Here is a 19,848-nt window from a genome sequence, read left to right as displayed (position 1 = left end):
ACAATGCATGGTTCTACCAAAGCTACTTGCTCAAGTCGGAAGCTGAATGTCTGGAAAGCAGAGGGAGAACTGTCGACATACAATCTTATCACCTTCTTACATCTGTAAAAAGATGAATCATCACCGATCCTCTCTCTGCATTTGCTCTCCTAGCTGGTTAAACACTGGGGACAGCTAAAGAAAGAAAGAAGAAGCTGAAAGGAAAGTCAGTCCACAGTCAGAAGTCCCTTTTTGAGATCTCTGACCACAGGAATGAGACAGTGAATGCCAGCCATTACATAATACAGCACAGTTCCTCGGTTGGAGACTCATGCTAGCATGCTGCATCCATATTTTCCCCCAGCTTGGGTCACTTCATGTGGATTGCAGAAAAGACTCATGCATTTGTATTAGATTCACACTTTATATGTATCCTAACCTTCTGCTAAGCCCTGCTTTGGTTAGCTTTTTAGGTGCACATAAGTGGTCCGCAGGTGCTTATTATGATTAAGTGTAAACCATTTTCTAAATAACTTGAGTGAAGATCATATGAGCCATTTTCTGCTACAATTAGCCATAGACCATCAGAGCACTGGATGTAGAAAAAAAGTCATGGTATGCTAATATTTCAAGACAGCAATAGTTTACCTCCTTAAAAATGAGCACCTGGTAAAAAAATTTAATTAAAAATATATTACAAATTAACCTAAATTACAAAAAGAATGTGAAGGAACTCTTGTTGTAGATGTCTATGTATTTGGTTGATTAATTTAGAATCACTGTGCTGGTACATGACCCAGTTTGGGCCAATTTTTAGGTGTTGGACTAATGGCCTCACATTTGCTTCTAGAATACTTTAGTATACAGAGGAGTTCATGGTCAACTTAATGGCTGCAAGGTGCCCAGTGTCTGTCATTGCCAAACAAGCCCAAATCATCACCCCTTCACCACCGCACATCCTGTCATGTTCTTTGTGGAGAGAAAAGGCTTTCTCTTGGTAACACTTCCAAACAAGACATACTTTTTCACTTGATTTCTAACTGTGCTGTAATGAAATTTAACATGCTATCCGGGGCTTACACAGTCTCAGAAGTTACCATGCTGTCAAGCTGGCATCTGCCTTTATCCTCTTAAAACAACACTTGGTACCTCGAGATGGGATTGTGAGTCATGGCAGTGTCAGCTCAATATGAGAAGAAGTACTGCCCAGGGATATTTTACTTGTGTGCACTCTTTGATTCTGCTTGATTTCTTCTTATCAAACAAGATGAAACAAGCCTGCAGGCTACAGGTTTCTTTTTTAGACTCCCTCTCTTGCCACACCTTCACATTTTGATGATGGAGGCCATGCTGGCACACCTTATCAGGCATGTTAGATAGCTAATGATATTGCAGGCAAGTACCATTTGAGACAGTATTGACATAGATATGTGTACATCATGATGCAAGTTGCTTCAGTAGCTTTCACAGGCACTACCACAACATCTTTCATATTGCCCCGTCAAAATCTGATTGCATTTATTTCAGTTTTTGGAAACTAGACGATGCAGAGAAAGAGTGCAGTCGATGGTCAATTTCAGGGCTACACATCACACATAATGCTAATCCATGTACCACTGTGGTCATGATATTATTTAATCAAATTCATTTCTTGCTCCCATCTGTGCCATAGTCATTAAAAGGAGGATATCACAACCCCAAATCTAATCAAATATTTACTTTTATTATTTTACTGTCAATCTTAGGCGACTGAACCACAGGGTGGGTGGTAGCATGCACACGTGCGCATATGCCCGTGAAGTCAAATAGTAAGTCCATAAAACATGGTTTAGGGTGGCCCAGGAAACCAGTATCATTATAGATTTAATATGTTACAATGGTAGATTAGGCAAGGACTAGCGACACACACACACATGCGCGCACACACCCACGCACACGTTTCTGTCTATAATGACGAATGAGACCTGCCAAAGGTACAGTTATTTCTGTAAGTGCTCCAAAAAAGCCAGAAAGAAAGAGATTATTGAGAAGAGAAGAGAAGAACCGTCTTTAACCATTACCTTACTTTGGTTTCACCTACACATTTAAACTACTGCCAGAAGATCTGCCAACTTTAAAAGACATAAAGACACATGAGTAGAGTTTGGCTCCAAATTCTAAAACCCATTTTCTCATCTCTTATCACTCTCTCCCTCTAAATGAATTTTAGCAGGGTTAAAATGTGCTTTGGGGTAAAACAGTGCAGAAGAAGACATACAGACCCACACAAATAAAAGAAAATTAAATTAAAAATGAAATAAAAAGAAAATAAAAAAAAACCATGCCGCTGGGCAACCCAGAGTTTAAAAATATCTGGCACTGCACAATATTTTAACTGTCTGGTTCTCTGAATAGTAATGCACTAAAGGAAGGCTACATTAAAACTAATTTCCTCTTCTTAGGGCCAAATAGCCAAGGTCTGCGTGCTGGAAGTGCAACAATGAGGCAGTCATTCCTGTTATTGAGGAGGGAAGAACCACAATCAATCCACAAAGATGTTCTTAGCTGAGTAGCAAGGTCAGGATTTTTAAGGTTTTTGGCCACATGATACCAAAGCAGTGTCCTTAAAGTGGACCTGTTACAGTAGTGGAATGTCATTTTAAGATCAGGAAATGCAACAATAATTCCTGTGGGTCTAAAGCTCAGGCCTCAGACTGCTCTAAACACTTGGTAACAGGCAGTTTTTTCTACTCTTGTACATGTATGATGTCAAAAAAAAGAGGATATCCTTAATATGGTCAACTAAAGCACAGAAGCCCCACCCACATGCTGGTCAGTAATTCTGTTACTGACTGGCAGCCAATCAGAAGAAACTTTCTTTCAGACAGTGGATGAACTGAGGAGCTGCACCAAGGTCCAGCACAAGATGAGTAAGGATCATTTAAACTGTGAATGATGCAAAATGACTCCACTAGAGTCCAATAATAAAATAATGGAGCTGGAAATCAGCATAATAGGCCCCCTTTAAAATGATTATGATACATGCATCCAAACCAGTAACAGGGAAAATTCAACTTGCCACAGTGTTACTGTCATTTTAAGTAATTTTCTTGTTCGTTCTGCCTTTTAAGATCTGTCCTTTTATACTGGTTCCTTTAACATGACTCTTTCAATTCCAAGACAGTGGACACCGACAAAACAAAGGCCATCCATTTGAAATGTCAACAGCTTAACTCTGGAGCTAAGGAGTGAGTCTGTGTGCGTTCCTGCATAATTTGGCGGGGGACTTGTAGCTCATTTATCACAGGCCTTGGGGGACTGCTAGTCTATCAAATTATGTGGTCTATTCTTCCATCATCCTAATCCTCATAACCATCCCCCCCAGAGTCCTGTATCTTTCCCCAGCTCTCTTTTTAGACAAAAAACAAACACTCACATAAGGTCAGGAGCTGACACAGATCATAAAGCCACAATCCAATCATGCAACAAAAACCTTTATAGACTGCATATTGCGACAGAGCACGTTCAAAATACTCCACCATCCTCTCATTCATGCCATCGTTAATAAAGAAACCTAAAGTCTGGTTTAATGTGGCTATACTGGAAATACTTACAGGGATTACGTTCAAGCAAGCATCATGCTAGACAAGACAATACAAGCAAACAGAAACCACTAATCAACAGGTAAAAGGGATTTTTTGCAAACTCCCTATTAAATCGTCTGAGATGGACTCAAATGGGATGTAGGAGTGAAAGCTCCAGGAGGCCACATGTGGCTCCATATGTGTAGGCCTAAACCACCTGAGGCATTAAAGGCATCATATGAGCCAATGATATTTCTTAGTGAGGGTGGGTCCACAGGGGACAGGCATAACAGAGATAGACCTCATATTTTTCAACATAATGCAGAGAGCTCAAGTGTGAAAGCACTGCAGATGTCTGGCAAATAAAGGGACCAGCTGCAGGTGCCATCATCGAGGACCCCAAGGGAGTAAGGTAACTGTAGCTAAATGTACAAAACAATAGGCTGAAAAAAAAGAAAGAAAAGCATACTATATACACACAACTGTGTGTATATAGTATGGACCGGCCTAACATACCAATCAGTGGTCAGCAGTTTTCTTTAACCCAGGTTTTCTTCATACGTCTAAGTGCGGTCACATAAAAGTCACAGACTCTAAGGCAAGCCGAGAAAGGACCATCTATGTTAGAAGACCTGGTCATAAAGTGTTAGGGCTACAAACACTGAATGTGTGTGTGGATGGGTGGATGACTGGTTGTGCAAAGCGCTTTGGGGTCCTTAGGGACTAATAAAGTGCTATACAATTACAGGCCATTTAGTCTTTTAAATCTATAAGTAAATGTGCCTACTTACCACTCTGAATATGGTTTATGTCTAACGTGACAGCTGACATTAGAGCCCTTAAATGTGATTTTAAGAAAACTGGACTCAAACTGTCCCCTACTAAAAGAATATGTGGAAATCCTTTTAGCATTACTAAACAATTTTATTGATTAATACCAATAATCTGTAACTCAGGAGAAATTTTCAGGAAGAAAAAAAAAAAAAAAGCACCTTTTAACAGTTGGTGTTAATCTTTAACTCTGAAAATAACCTGTTCAGGTTAAGCCTGCTGTACCCGTTCCATCATCACCATACCTCACCCTCTTAATCTTCCATTACAGTGCACACCTGAGTTTCCCCGAACCTGGCTGTTTATAATGAACAGAGATATAAATTCAATCTATGCGGCTAAACTGGCCTTTGTGGGGTTTGGAAACTGGGAGGAAACTGGTACGTGAGGAAGAACAAACAGAGCATTTGTTGGGGATTATTTTGAGCTATGGATTAATAACGGTGTTCCGGTGGTCATTTCCATCAGCAGGCTGTTGTAGGTGAGACTGAAATGTGAAAAAAAGAAATGAAAATAATGTGTTTTTCAGACAACAATAGAGTCCTGTGGTGCACAGGAATGGACGGGCTGAATTTTTGTTCAAAAGAAAAGCTCATTAGTAAGATAAATGCAATGCTTCTATAGCATCCTTTAAGGTGGTAGTATACTTTAAAATTCATAAAATTTTCTCCCTCCGAAGGAAGGGAGTATGTAATCCACTATGTTTGTTTATGTGTTTGTTAGCAGTCTAGCATCCACATATCATTTTTAAATTTTGTGTGATGGTAGCTCGAGCTGTTTTAATTAGGTGAAAAATCAGGTCACACCAAATGTGAAAAATCTGTGAAAACTTTCAATTACCCACAATTTTTTTTGTATCGTCTTCAGACTTTAAAACAACTTACTAACCTTCGGGGGACATGAGTACTTAGGTTGGCTAAATACCTTGACCTTCGTTGTTAGCACCCAAGGTCAAAGCTGACCTTACTAAAAGAAAAAAGAAAAAAGGAAAAACACAAAATAACGAGTAATACACTGGTCTTATTGATTATCGTTGCTATTGCAGATTTTGGTATGTAGGTTATTTTGCTTCCCCTTAATAACGGATGCTGTGGCCTGTTGAGAATGTGAAACGGTTTTACTTGTGAGTCACACAGCAAAGTCTGTTAATGCCATGCAAGAAAACAATCAGAGGAGTAGGTCAAAAGTTTAAACCTTTGTGCATGCTTGAAATTGTCTGTGTTGAAAGCTATACTGTTAGTTTATGCTCCATTCAGCATGTATGCAAACAAAAACACAGACACACATCCTGTCTACCTTTAATTATTAACCAGCTGGGCGTGACCTCTACCACTACCTCCATCTCTGCCTCTTTTACACATTAATAATGAAGACTGAGTGTGTCTGTGCCTCTGTGTATGTGCGTGTGTGTAGCCTCAGTGGTCACTAATGCAGTGTGTGCCTACGTCATGTCATGTCATGATGTTTTATTAATGTGGTGTACACTCAAATAATATACATTTCCAAAGATCAGCTCAAAGAAAAAGGCTGATAGATATAAATAATAAAATGTTAACTATCAGTAAACAAAGTGCTGAACGCACAAGATGATCTGCCCAGTCTGTCGTGATTTCAGGAGAAGTTTTTAATGAAATTTCATCTCTTTCCCTCTGAACAGCAGAGTGCAGTTAAAAACTCTGCAAGGTCTTCTTTGGATCTAATGGATTCGACATTAGCTCTCACGGGAAATCTGAGAGACAGAGTCTGTTCATGGTCCTGAACAGACTCCAGACTGAAAGCCTGAGGATACAGCTTCATGAACACCAGAAATATCATAGGAATCACAGACAGTTGAGCATGAAAGACAGAGGCTCATATTAAGAACGTGGCTCTGATCTTAGAAATGTGTGTTTATAAAATAAAGATGTCACAGTAGTCCATTTTCAGTGGGGGTTTTTTGTTGACCCCTGCTGTACATACACTCTAAATCTTCCCCATGTCTGAAGTCCTAAATTTATTTTCCATGACAAACCAATTTATTTGTCCTGGTCTGTAGAACAAAATTCTGGGGTCGGCTTCACAAAAAGATGTGGCCTGTGGGATTAAACCAGTCTGAATTTTGTTCTTATATTACTCTAATGTGGGTTAGACTGATTAAAGCTAAACGAATTATACATCTTACAAAAAGGCTAACTCAAGCCTAAGACTGATGTTAAGGTAAGAATCAACAAAGAAGGAAAACTCAGAATTTGTGGTTTGCCAACACTGCTATGGCAAAACCACTCAGAGGGGAAGTTGTCCTTGGATGCTGCAGGAAATATAGAGCAGTGAGGTCATCATCAGCCATTCTTTCTTGCTTGCCTTGGCCGCAATAACAAGCAACAGCATCAAAACTCTGATACATATTTGCGCTTTGTTGAGATTTCATACAAACAGAAAGTTTCCTACACTGCTTACAACGTCTACTATTGCAATAAAGTGAAACATTCCTGCAACTGGTCATGTTTTTCCTCATAATTCTCTGTGCCACACAATTTGTGCAGATAGCAAGATAGTTAACGACTAAACCGCTTTGATGTAACTGGATGAATCAGGCATTTATCTTAGTGGAAGTGAAGGGAACAAAGGGTCGACACAGCCAAATGCCTCGAGTCACCTTCATGTGACAGATCCCTGTTAAATGAATAATTTGTGCTCTACTGTTTTAACTGATGCAAAAAGCTACTGCTAATATTGATCAAAACATGTGCAAAGCTTCTCAATATGTGCAGCTTCAAACTGAAGAAAGTGATAGGCCCATACAGTTAGCCTTCCAATTAATAGCTAGCCAAGACCTGCTAAAAATATAATCATTATTGTGGTTCTTGTAAATGCACATTTTATGATAATCTTGAGACTGCACATTAACCAAATCCATATTTCTTCAGGAAGACTGATTATAGAGCGTGACTGCAATCAGCACAGCTGTGATGCTACTCTGCTACATGTGCTGCAGATAGTGATTTTTATATTGTAAACATAGTACTGGAGCAACTGCCGTTTGAAGCCCAGAAAACAGACAGAAGCACTATGTCCTCTAAACACAACCTAGCTGAAACTTATCTATATGAAAACACTGCACAGGATCTATTTTCATTTAGTATGCAAAAATCAGATTTGCTTTGAGTGCAGGTTTGGCATTTCAGCCTGCAGAAGACTTGTTTAAACAGGCTGAATTAATGTGCACTCCTAACTATCCCTTGATTTTGGAGAAATATCTTCATTTCCTTGTAATTGGTCTCAAAAGTGGTTTAAAACAAAGAACAAATTCAAGAAATCAACCCCAAAAAGCTTTAGTCAACATTACAACAACACTATGGTATGTCTGCATTGTTCTTCATGTGCTAAAAAAAAAAACAAAAACTAAAATTAAATGTATTTTTAATATTTATTGCCCCTCTCCTGCAGCAGCCTGAGGTTTGCTGATAACAAGGTGGTTAATGAGCTACCCTTCTACTTTACCTCCACTGCAGTGAAAAAATGCCCAGTCAAGTGCCAATGCTAGTGAAAGCTGCAGGCTTATCTCCTGATTCACACATTCGACTGCACCTACTGCACAAATACACTGGAGGCTATTGTAACAGGAAAAAACAGATTAGGTGAGTCAGGCTCAATAGACAATGTCCCCATTATTTCACCAAATTTGTAAGAAGCACTGAAAACAACTGTCATTAATTTGGTTGGTTCACTTCCCATGTTCCATGTTTCTCTGCTCTGTTCTCGCTTCTCTCCTTCTAGTTCATCTTTTATTACATTTGGCTTTTAAAACAGCAACGAAAAATAAAAATAAATAAATAAATACATAAAAAATATTACTATTTTAGTTTCATGCTGCTGTTTTCACCTGATACTTCTGCTCTCCTGTGGTGTAAAGAGTGAAGCTGAAACAGGGTCCAGAGAGACAGACCAACTCATACGTGTGTGAGAGGCTGTGAAAGGAGTTGAGGACAGAAATAGATAGAGAAAAGAGCTCCCTGATATGAAGAGGGCTGCTGCTTTGTGGAGAACATCAGTTTGTGGAGACATCAATTTAGTAGTATTCACACACAGATGACATCCCCTCACAGACACCAGATCCCAGGCCACTGTCAAACTGTCCAATCATCCACTCAAACACATCCTGAGGCACTTTCACTCCAACAACCGCATGCATTCTTGGCCATTTCATGAGGACCAATTACAGCCCCACAGACCAGCAGCTCTGAATGTTCGAGAAGCCAGCTGAGACAGTGATTCTTTCTGGATTCTCTCTTGATTATCATCACAAAGACTCCCTAAATCTGAAGCTGAAAATACAGCAGCTGTTTTTTTTTAAAGACATGCAAATCACCAAGGAAGGCTTGAAACCAAACTCTGTGTCAGCCTGCAGCAGACATTAATTCTGAAATTCGAGGATACGCCCACCCTGAGATGACATACCACAGTACCACAGCAGCAGCAATGTGATTAAAACTGCTGTCTGTGCCGCCTCTCAAAGGACGCCTTTAAAAGAAAAAAAAACAAAACATTAGGAAGTCAGGGAGCACAAGTAGACGCGCATGACATACTCAAGCTAACAAGGAGATTCAAAACACATGCAAATATTTATGAAGCAGGGTGAATACTGGCTACAGTAATATACAGTTATGTATGTTTATGATGGAGTAAATGACAGAAGAGGGAGGCTTAAGGCTAAATAAAAGCAAAGAAGAAGAAAATGAAAACTTAGGAACACAGGACAAATGCAGGACTGCTTACTACATATACACATGCCATAACAGCAATCTTTTTATAAAAAGGGGAGCAGGCTTAGTGTTTAGAAAAACACAAGCTGCTGGGAAGTAGTCAAAAAAAACAGAATAAAGTCTGCCTCTGTCTGCAAAGCCAAAACAGGAGTCTGTAGGTGTGGTGTGCTCGGACAGGAAGCTGGCTTCTGTCCCACTTCCCGTGTATCACAAGGAAGTGGAGATTGAAGATAAGACTCAAGGTGGATGGAACAAAATGAACCATCTCTATGGAGCAAAAACTGGTGATGAATTCCATGGGGACTGTGGAAAAATAGTTTAATATTTTACCCTCCTTTTCTGCTTGTATCAGTTAATAAAGTGACAGTTTAGCAAGAGGGTAATAAATAAATGACAAACACATGCTTAGATGAAGAGAAAATGGAGAGAGGCTTAAGGAAACAAACCAATATCTTATCTGAACATTGAAGGCAATAATGTCACTCTGCAAATGCTTCCTTTTCGTGATGCCAAAAATCTAAAAAAGACTATGAAAGTCATTTTGCACATTCTGAACAGAAGCACAGGTTTATTCTTTGAGGCTTTTGTGCTACCCAAGAGCAGCGATGGTTTTATAACAGGCTCTTAGGTAATAAATAAACTAAAGGGGCGCTTTGGAAGCACATCCTCCACCAAGTACAGAGCAGCACAGACAGTTACACAGTTATCGTGAAATGCAATAGTGGATCGCCAACCAACAGGGCCAATACAACTGAAGTATCCCTCATCTTGATATTGAACCCAGACTTGCTCTCAAGTCATCCATCCATGAGTGAATGTTGCTTGTAGTGAAAAGTGTAAGTCCCAGTCCATTTACCAAATGAAATGAAAGCATGTAAATATTTTAAAAAGCAAAACAACAAAAACAAACAAACAAACAAACAAACAAAAAACAAATATGGAAATTTGATGGGTTAATGGAAAGAAACTAAACTCATGCACTGCTTATTTGCAATAACAACACACAAGAAGGTTCTACCAAGCTGAACACCTGTTTTACTCCCATCACAACCACTGCTGTGGATATTTTCATGGACAGTAAGATGTGTGCAAACCTCACACATCCACTCTTCACTTCCCACATGTTTATTTTAAATCCCTCTGGATCACTAAAGTATGCCTGCAATAATCCAACATTATGTTACTCACCGATATTTGGAAGACTTCCTGTGTGTCATCAAGCATCTGCACCCTCATGGAGACTTGGCGTCCTGGAGGCTGGGCAGGAGGGCGCAGACCTGGCTCTAGGGTGGACACTCCAAAGCTTTCAGGAGCACCCAGCCTCTGCCCGGCTGTGGACGACCTGTCGGCTGGTTCGACCATGATGACAGACCTTACAGTAAGAGGCTATCGAGCTGCAGGGACCTCTGTTCACGTCTAGTGGAGAAAGAAAAGAGAATTTTCTGAAAATGTGGGATTGGAGTTTGTCTCTTTGTATGCTTTGGGCCCTCACTATAAACAGTACAGTTGCATCACATCCTGTGTGTTAGTAAATCTGCATGCACAATTTCCTTAAAAGGCATCCTGATACTGCTTTTATAGGAATTCTAAATCCCTTTTGTGGGTGTCTGAAGGACTAAAAACGTCATTAGCATTTAAAGAAACACAGGCCAAACTGCATTAATGCAAACCTGAGAGATCTCTTGAATAACTGGAGGTTATTCTTGAAACATGAAAATAAAGGACCTGTGCACCTTATTTAAAAAGAAAAGAAAAGAAAAGAAAAGAAAGGGAGTAAGAGGTTCTTTTGTGGCACTTTGCTTGGAGAGAAACTCCAAAGTTTAATTACTTCAAGAAATGTGTGAAATGTCTTCCCATATTTATCCAATCTTTGCTTTAAATTGGTCTTACCCAATGTACAAACCAAAAGACATTTAATCTGAGTTCTTTAGTGATGAGCTTTATTTATTTATTGACTATAGTGATGAAATGAGTGCATACATAGCATAAACTTCAGACAGAATCAGACAGACTTGCTCACACCTAGCTAGACACTCATGTATCCCAGCTGCAGAGCATGAAGTTGGGATTTCCTATGAGCTATTCACAGAGCTCTGTTTAAGGCCAGTTCAGACTTGAATAAAGCATCACAAGTAGGGCAGATGAGATACGGTCTGAGAACGCACAAAGACACTCAATCTGTGCCCCTCACCCCCTTTGCTTTCATTCAATTACACAACACCCCCACCTCCATCCCACACTTGATAAACCTCAACCTCAGACAGTAAATAACCCCTCAGGACTGCTGGTGATATCACAGCTGAGGAATGTTTTAGAAGACAGTCAGGGTGGGGGGCAAAGGACGAGGGTAACACAGTGCTGCGCTGCCCTGACACACTAACACACAGGATCAATTATCCAGCATTTCCAGCAATGCTCAGCAGACTTTGAGGTTTGTGTCTGGAGAAAAATTAAATATTAAAAAAAAGAGAGAGAGATCATGTACAGAGGCATTTCTTGTCAATAAATCATGACATCAATGTCCACTTCTAACCCAGTAGTAAACATCATTTAGAAAACACAGCTTCTTGTTCAAGGTCAACATAATTGATCATTATTATCACACAACAGATGTAGTGTGACTGTAAACTATGAGTCATCCACTAAGCTGCAGTGGAAAAAATCAAATCAAATCTGTTGTTTCCTTTTCACCAACAACTCAGTTTGTTGTAAATATTTGAGTGGTGCAGTTAGCAGGGAGACTCCACCATGGCAAACATCCACCCCAACTATGTGAGCTTCATTCACCACTTCCAATGCCGGGCCCATAATTCAAGAGCAAATACAGTGTGTCATAGGCTTGATGGGAGCTGTCCTGTTCCAAAGACTCCTATAAATGTGCCTGAAAAATACAGCTTTCCTTTGCCCAAATCTGGAGAATCAAACTGATGTATAATTTGTGGTTTTACGAGGACAGGACACTGTGGTGAAGCCACTGTGACGAGTATCTAGTTTGGGGATAAAGTACAGGTTGAGTGAATTTTTTGAGCCAGATGTCAAAATATTTAGGCAAGCAAGGTATGCAGACAAAATCCTTGAATGTTATTCACAAAAGCACAGTCATAGTTTTTGCAATAAACCACAATAAAAATGTTACAAAAAGGCACCAGCATCACAGATGTGGTTGAGAAATCCAGGTAAGTGAATCGAGTTAGTCTAACAACACCTGTTGCAGCTGTCTGTAATAGTATTATAACCCTTTTCCACTATTAAGTACTTGGCTGGACTCGATTAGCCTTTTAGGGTTTTCTATTAGGTGGTAGTACCTGGGACCAGGTCCGTTTTTGGCACCTACTTGGCCGGGGTTCCAAGCGATCTGAAATGCTCTAAAAATATGATGTCAACAAGTCAACAAAAAGCCATACACTGAGCAGCAGGTATAACATTGATGTCCTACATTGTTGTGTTGTGTTTGTGCCACATACACTGACTGAAATGGACTTTCAGCCATGTTCGATAATGACCCCATCCATGCACATTAGGGTGTACTCAATCATAATGGAAAACGACTGAAACCAAGTACACTCAGTTCGAATAAGTACTAGTCCTCTGAATAGGGCTATTATGGTTCCTGTCAGTCAAAGCAGAAAGGCCCCAAACTTTAAGCTTCAACAGCTGAGTTATAAGAAAACTTAGACTTCGCACAGATGTAACAAAGGGATAAGTTGGTTGTAGAGGGCTGTATTAGTTGCTGTATTCTGTAAAGCCGGTATTTTAACATGGGACCCTATGGGGATTGACCCACTTTTGGAAACGGCCTCAAATGGGCACTAGAGGAACTACAGTTAGTGGCACTTCCTACTTTGGCTGCCACATCTTAACATTTTGAACTGTTGGTCAAAATAAACAAACTTCGACATCTGTCTTAATTCTTTCATGATCATTCAAACCTTATCAAACCTTTATTTCAAAATTGACCCCAGAACAGTTGAGGTGATTTTTTTTCCCCACAGAAATAACCAGGCTAATAACACCACACTGCAATAGAAAAGAAAAACAAAAAAACAGCACCATCCTTAGTAATCCCTTCACATGAACACACAGGTTACTGCTTCTCTACACCTCAGTCACAAAACCTGAAACTGGAGACGTACCAAGGAAGTGACCTGACAATAAAAAGGGATCTGACATTCAAGTTACTCATTACACCAGTGGGAACACTCCTTTGTTTCTGTCAACCACTTCTGCAATGAAATGAAAGTGCCATGCAGTTGTTCACTGGTAGCTGTAACGGCTGGAAGCACTGAGACAGTGACCAACACCTTCCTTTAAGCTATAGTAAAACTTACATGCCACTGTCCTGCTTGACAAAACAATGTTACATATTTTAAAACTACAAACTTAAAGCTCCCTGTATTACCCAAGTCAAAAACCAGTTTTATAGCTCTAATAATTCACTGACAATGACGTATCAATTGCCCAGCTGATATTCTGCAGGCAGCAGAGCTGATTTGTTGTCTGCATGTCTTCAGTCTTTTAAAGAAAAGCTCACATAAGGAATCTACTGGGAACTAAAATAAAAATAATACAGATTCTTCCATGAATGATTTCAATGACTTCACCATCATAAAAGAAATCGGAACCTTGATAATAACACACTACATGTTAAACTGACAATCAAATTCACCACCAATTAAATCTAGAAAGAGGGAATTTGGAAGCTGGGATTTCATCATCTCCTCTTTAGAGCCTGGGAGAATTATACATGGAGTTTTGTTGTGCAAGAGAGGAATACAGAGCAAGCTGCTCATGCAGGCACAAAGGAAGCTACTGTGGGAGCTTCCAGCAGTGGGGCTTTAACTCAGGGGGACCTAGGCCTCTCAACCAGGCTTTGAACTAGCTGAAAGTTTCCCAAGAGTTTGCCAGAGGGAAGCCAAGCTAAGAGAATCGGATGTGATTGCAAGTGCATGAGAGACAGCCTTATGTCATACAGGGAGAAAAGTTACCAATTTGATTCAGATCGTTTTCATACAAAGGATTACCAACTCTGACCCCAATCTGTTAAAAAATTAGATAACGCTTTGTCATTTTTGAAGTGAGAAGTCTGACATTACATAATCTGTGTAAGCTTGCACAATGGGGAGAGTCAGTCGGCTGTGAAACAGGTCTAGCAATCAGCAGTTTGGTTAAAATGTCAAGGCCAAATGAGATGCAAGAAGCTGGAAGTCTGTACACAGACTGATGAGTGTGCTGGTTAAAAAAAAAGCTAAATTATTGACAAAAGGAGCAGCAGAAACTGTGCTGTGAAAAAGGATCACTGATCACAAGATGAAACTAACACAGGTGCACTGCTAGGCTAATGAAGGGAGCTTTGCAGTCATATTTAAACAGCACTGTGTCAGGGCCACTGTAGAGAGAAAGTAACACGGTAGAGCTGGGGTAATATTCTCAGAAAAACTCTGAATAATACAAACATTTACAAATAGTAAGGACCCACTTGCCTCACCTCATAAGGTTGGATCAGCATAGTCATAACACAATCATTTGATCATAATGTAATTTATAAAAAAATTAGAATATGCATGCCGGGGAAAAAAAGTGTTACACATTCCTTGAAATGTCTGTGGAAATCTTTAAACGTCTTTGTTTGACAAACAGTCCCAAACCTGAAAATATTCATGGAAGTACTGCCCACACAAATTTAAAAGACTAACTAGCACATAATCTCTGGCCTCAGTTACTTTTTCCTATCACAGTTATATCAGGATATTACAGATATCCTGCTAGTGGCATAACACATATGTCCAATACCAGAGATAGCAAGAGAGCGATATGGCCCTCAAAGATCCATGAGAAAGGATTTATAAAACCTTATTTGGTGGATAACGTCAGCAATCAAAACTACACAAGTAGTTTTGATTTCCTGTGGTAACTTAAATGAAAGCTCATTTAGATAGTGCTTCAAAGTAACCGCCAAAATAATGGCCCAGAGGCGTTACTAAGATGCCCATGATACCAGACTTGCTCATAGAAGGACTTTGACTTTGACCACCTCTGTGGTAGCTCACCAGCAATCAGCGTGCTACAGTGCAGTCCTGGGATCCCTTTCACAGGTGATTTAGCCCCACTCAAACCTTGAATCATATGACCAGAATAGCAGACATGATGGTAGGGTGGGACTAATGCTGAGTTCCAGATCAAGTCAGAAATCAAAATTTCTGAGTTCCCAGTTTAATCTGGAATGCCCCCTTAACTTGAATTTCCTACTCAGAAAGTCAAAGCAACCCCAACAATCAAGAATGAATAATACAAGATGGCAGCAGTTAATGTACAAGCAGTAAAACTGTAAAATTTTTAATCTGGACTGCCGCCGTTGTATATTCATGACTCGCTAAACAAGCCATATGCAGAGCACTGACTAGGCTCTATCCATGCGTGTGCCACAGGCGTGTTTTTAAGTTCCGACAAACAAATATGCTGTATAGCTAGTCATACATGAATGGCTCTACAATGCTAAAAACCAAAACAAATCCTGATTTTCTTGCTTTTCTGACTTTACTGTTGGAACACACTAGCTAGGAAGTGAAGTCATTCTAGAGTTCTGACTTCCAAGGTTATTGGAACATAGCTAAAGTCTCCAAAATTCAAATTCAGACTGTAACCCATTCCAAAGCGGTTCATTTATGGTGTGAATGTGATCACACCTCAATCAGAATCAAATACCAGGTATACGTTGTAGAGATGGCACGATACCACTTTTTTATGTCCGATACCGATACCGATATCATAAATTTGGATATCTGCCGATACCGATATGAATCCGATATAGTGTTTTTTAATCAACAAAACTGTTTTTTAAATATCTTGCTGCATTTTGTATAAGTTCATACTCAAGTTTAAAACAACAACTACACTAAAGCTATTCTGTTATACCTGTATGCAAAAAAAAATATTTCATAGTTCAGCAATACTGATCAATCTAATAAACTTAAACCTACACCATCCTCCCTATTCTGGTATTTTAAAGAGTACTTAGCATAAATATTAAGCAACCTAACTAATAGGGTTCCAACTCCCAGCAACAACAAAAATAAATAAATAAAAAATAGGGAACCACCCTTCACGCTCCACCTCATGATGCTTAATCGACGTAATCAACCTTAATTTGATGCAGTGTGAAAAAAAATACACAGAAATCAATTATTTTTCAAGAAATATTAAATAGATTCAACATCTTTCTTCAACAAAATTGCAGACTGCACAGATGGTACCTTCCCAAAGGAAAAAGTACTATAGCTTACTAGGGTATATTAGACTTAACAGTTACTATATACAATAATGGACTTCTATACATTTTACATCAGATTAAAACTTTGGGTGTAAGATTCAGATAAATATTAAATAATTAAAAGCTAGACATTTTAAATGAGAATAAGAAAGAAAAGTATGTCTTTGTGCCCCCTTTTCCCTGTTAATGCCCTATCGGCCCCCCTGGCTAAACTTTGCTAGATCCGCCCCTGCACAGTTACCAGCGGACGTAGAAAAAGATCCTGGAGTAGAAAGTAATAATAAATAAATTCTAACAACAGCTGATCAAGCTTAAACGTGCTGCTGTTGTTCAGCCGCTAGTTTCCTCTGTCTGGTGCAAAGTGGGCCAAAAGCAAACAAGAGACACGGACTCGCGACAGAAAAGCCGATCAGCTGATCATTTAAGCAGTTTCACGATTGAAGTAGCAGCAAGAAGAGGCAGTCGCTCGTTAAGTTTAACGCAGGAATGCTTTACAAACATTCAGAGATGGACTTACACACTTGCTTTACTTCTCTCGGGGATAACTTTGTCGGAGATGAAATGCCGGGTTGCTAGCGAAGCTCCACATGCTATCCAGACCACCGACAGGTCCCGCATGCCACAGCCGCTCTATCACGTGATGCATACTGCTCCGACGTGCTAATGTTCTGAGGTGAGTTACAGCGTGTTGCAAGTTTTGTGAGGTGCTTTCGTGATATTTAATGGATCGGATTACATTTTTTATTTTTCTCCGATATCCGATCCAGTAATTTAGGTCAGTATCGGACCGATACCGATACGTAATATCGGATCGGTCCATCTCTAATACGTTGTAAGTTTGAGCTACAGAAAAATTTCCCATAGCCACGTATGCTTTGCATTCTGGGATGCAGCAAGGTACTATAGAAGTGGAAAGGTATGTATAGGCTAGCAACTCGCAGTCAAATGAAAATGTAAATTCTACATGTTCTCTAATAGGAGATCAACACAGGACCCTTTCCCTGCATTTACTTTTGTTGCTCCCCTCTCCGGACACATATGGCCAATAACATTCTCATCTGGTTTGTAGTGATGCATTTTATGTCTGTGAAGGTTCTCAGTCATCCAGGTCATCTCAGGAATTCGCATGATAAGGTGGGGCCAGGTTTCACAATGAACTCACCCGAAACTCTGGCTGATTGGGACCCACACCCAGTTTCACACCTTGGCTAAGGCGATTAGAGGATCATCAGGGGGTCCTTTTGTCCCTCTGTGGGGGGTTACTCCCACTAGGTTTATATCTGGGACTCTCCACCATTTGACCTTAGAACTGAAGAAGCTTCTCGGATGAGAGGTGAAACGTCTTCAAGTAACTTAAAGAAGTCCAGACGCTTTTCTTTGCAAGCTCCTTTGACTGTGATGCATTTTAGTTCACTTGGATTCTACTCTGTGTAAAAAGAAGTCAAATTACAGGGAAAAGCTACAAGTTTACAAACTCATCAACTGATTTGAATCAGAGTAAAAGAACCATTGGATGTGAAAACTAAGGGTTATATACCAGGGACTCTCCATAGGTTGTTATAGAACTAAAGAAGCCTCTTTCTTCCAAGAGGCTTCTTTACTTTGGTATGTGAACATGAAAACATGTTCACATACCAAAAGAACTCTATTTGCCTTCTTTCCAAGTACTTGAGACATAGGCTCTAGTGGTAAATATGTTTGAATTATTCCCTACTTAGCTGTTCGCATACCACTGTATCAGGATTTTCTTGGATCAGAACCTCCAACTTCAATGTTAAAATTGTTGAATTTACAGAATTACAAGCAACATAAATCTTTCACAAAAACTGTAAGGAATATATTGTTAAAAAATAAGCCCAAGAAACTGAACTGGAGTCACTGATCACTGATACTTCTCCATCATGTCAGAAGCTCTTTTTTTAATGAATGACAAATATTTGACAAATGACATGGCTTTTTGTGTGTTACCCCTAGTTCATGAAGTCTGCGCATCAGTGTTGGTTAGAGCTGATGCTTAACAGATATTGTGTCTGTATGACATGCCCTTAAACTCTACAGATGCATCTTGATAACAGAGCTATTTAGAGCTAGCTGTTAATTCAGTTCCAAAAAAAGCTCCAAATAACTAGCACTGGGAACATTTTTAAGGCTTAAAAAACAGTGGCTGATGTTATGTTGCTATGTCCATCTTTTGGTGACTACACATGCACGCAACTATCAGTCAGTAGGTCAGTCGGAAGGTGCATACTGAGCATTGTTTTGTGCAGAAAAAAAAAATCCCTGTGTGTTCTGGTGAGGGCATCCTGAGTAGCGACATATGGTGGGAAGGTGTGGAAACAGCTAAGCAAGTGGATCTTGCTTCCAGATTATGTCCCATATATTTACACCCACCCCTAACCCCACCCCCGAAACTCACACAATAAAACTAATACATGCACTAAGCCAATGAACACTAAAGGGGATCCATTACCTGACAGTGTTGTTTGTTGTGTACATTTTCACTCTGTGTATTCTACATGAGTCGAGTGAAAAATGACACCCAAGCCGACAAGCATTGGCGAGGGTGAGATCAAGGCTATGACACAGCGAGCCCGCTACACCTGCGCTCCTTGACAGATCAGTGGCTGGGCTTGACTCCACCAAGGTGACACCATCCACCTGCTGAGCCATTAAGCTGCTCTACTGCCCTCAGGAGAGATTGTATTGTGTGTGTATGTGTGGGCAAGAAATGGAGTGCAACATCAACACCACGTGGCAATCAATACCATGTCATACTGATTGCAAAACCAAACAGGCAGCATTTCCACCTGAGCACCCAACCATTGTTGATCATGGATGCTGACCCTGTGACCTCATGCTGAAAGATGGAGGGGGTCCAAGAAGAGTATGTGTCTCTCAGAAATCAATAAAGGGAGGGGATTTGTTTACCAGCTGATTGTGACACCTAAAAGGTGCACACTGTGAAAGGGGGATTGTCTCTGAGAACACCAAAGATCAACTAGCAGCTTTGTTAGGTGCACGCGCACGCACGCGCACGCACACTTCGACGAGCCACATTTAGAGACGTACTCATACAGTACAGAGTACAGTTGGCAGAGAGAACCCTACAATGTGGGTTAGCAGAGTAATCCTTTAGCCCAGGGCAAAGATGTCAGTAGGCCAAGGCAACCTGCTCACAGTCCAGGGACTGAGCTGGTGTGTGCATGTGTGTGTGGCATTATTAATACAAAATACTGGAATTACTAATAAAGTGGAAAATATTCAAGATTAAAGTGTTAAAACTATAATAATCTTGAAGTTTTATGTAGCAGTAATCGGAGGAGCATATCCTCGTCTATCTTTAAGCTTACAGTAACAGAAGCTCTGCTGGACCTCCTAAAGCTCAGCCGATTAGGAAAACGAACAGACTGGTGGCTGCAATCGAAGCGAGCTTAGACTTAAGATATCGGACTCATCGCGCTTAACC

General features: G+C 40.1%; 1 protein-coding gene across 3 annotated transcripts in view; it reads right to left on the bottom strand.

Annotated features, from left to right (window-relative positions):
- Nucleotides 1-19,848, bottom strand: part of LOC147302189 (FERM, ARHGEF and pleckstrin domain-containing protein 1-like) — a 69,467-nt gene that overhangs the window by 49,218 nt on the left and 401 nt on the right. For all 3 annotated transcript variants that reach the window (XM_086284370.1, XM_086284373.1, XM_086284372.1), the window contains exon 2: nt 10,304-10,531. In XM_086284370.1, coding sequence (XP_086140496.1) covers nt 10,304-10,477 — 174 coding nt within the window. In that variant the 5' untranslated portion in view covers nt 10,478-10,531. The remainder of the gene's footprint in view (nt 1-10,303; nt 10,532-19,848) is intronic.

The sequence above is a fragment of the Aulonocara sp. 'chitande type north' Nkhata Bay genome, linkage group LG23 (assembly GCF_057382095.1).
Source record: "Aulonocara sp. 'chitande type north' Nkhata Bay isolate Kocher_YH1m ecotype deep benthic linkage group LG23, A_spYH_male_GT1.1, whole genome shotgun sequence".
Classification (NCBI taxonomy): domain Eukaryota; kingdom Metazoa; phylum Chordata; class Actinopteri; order Cichliformes; family Cichlidae; genus Aulonocara; species Aulonocara sp. 'chitande type north' Nkhata Bay.
This window is presented reverse-complemented; position numbering and strand designations above follow the sequence as displayed.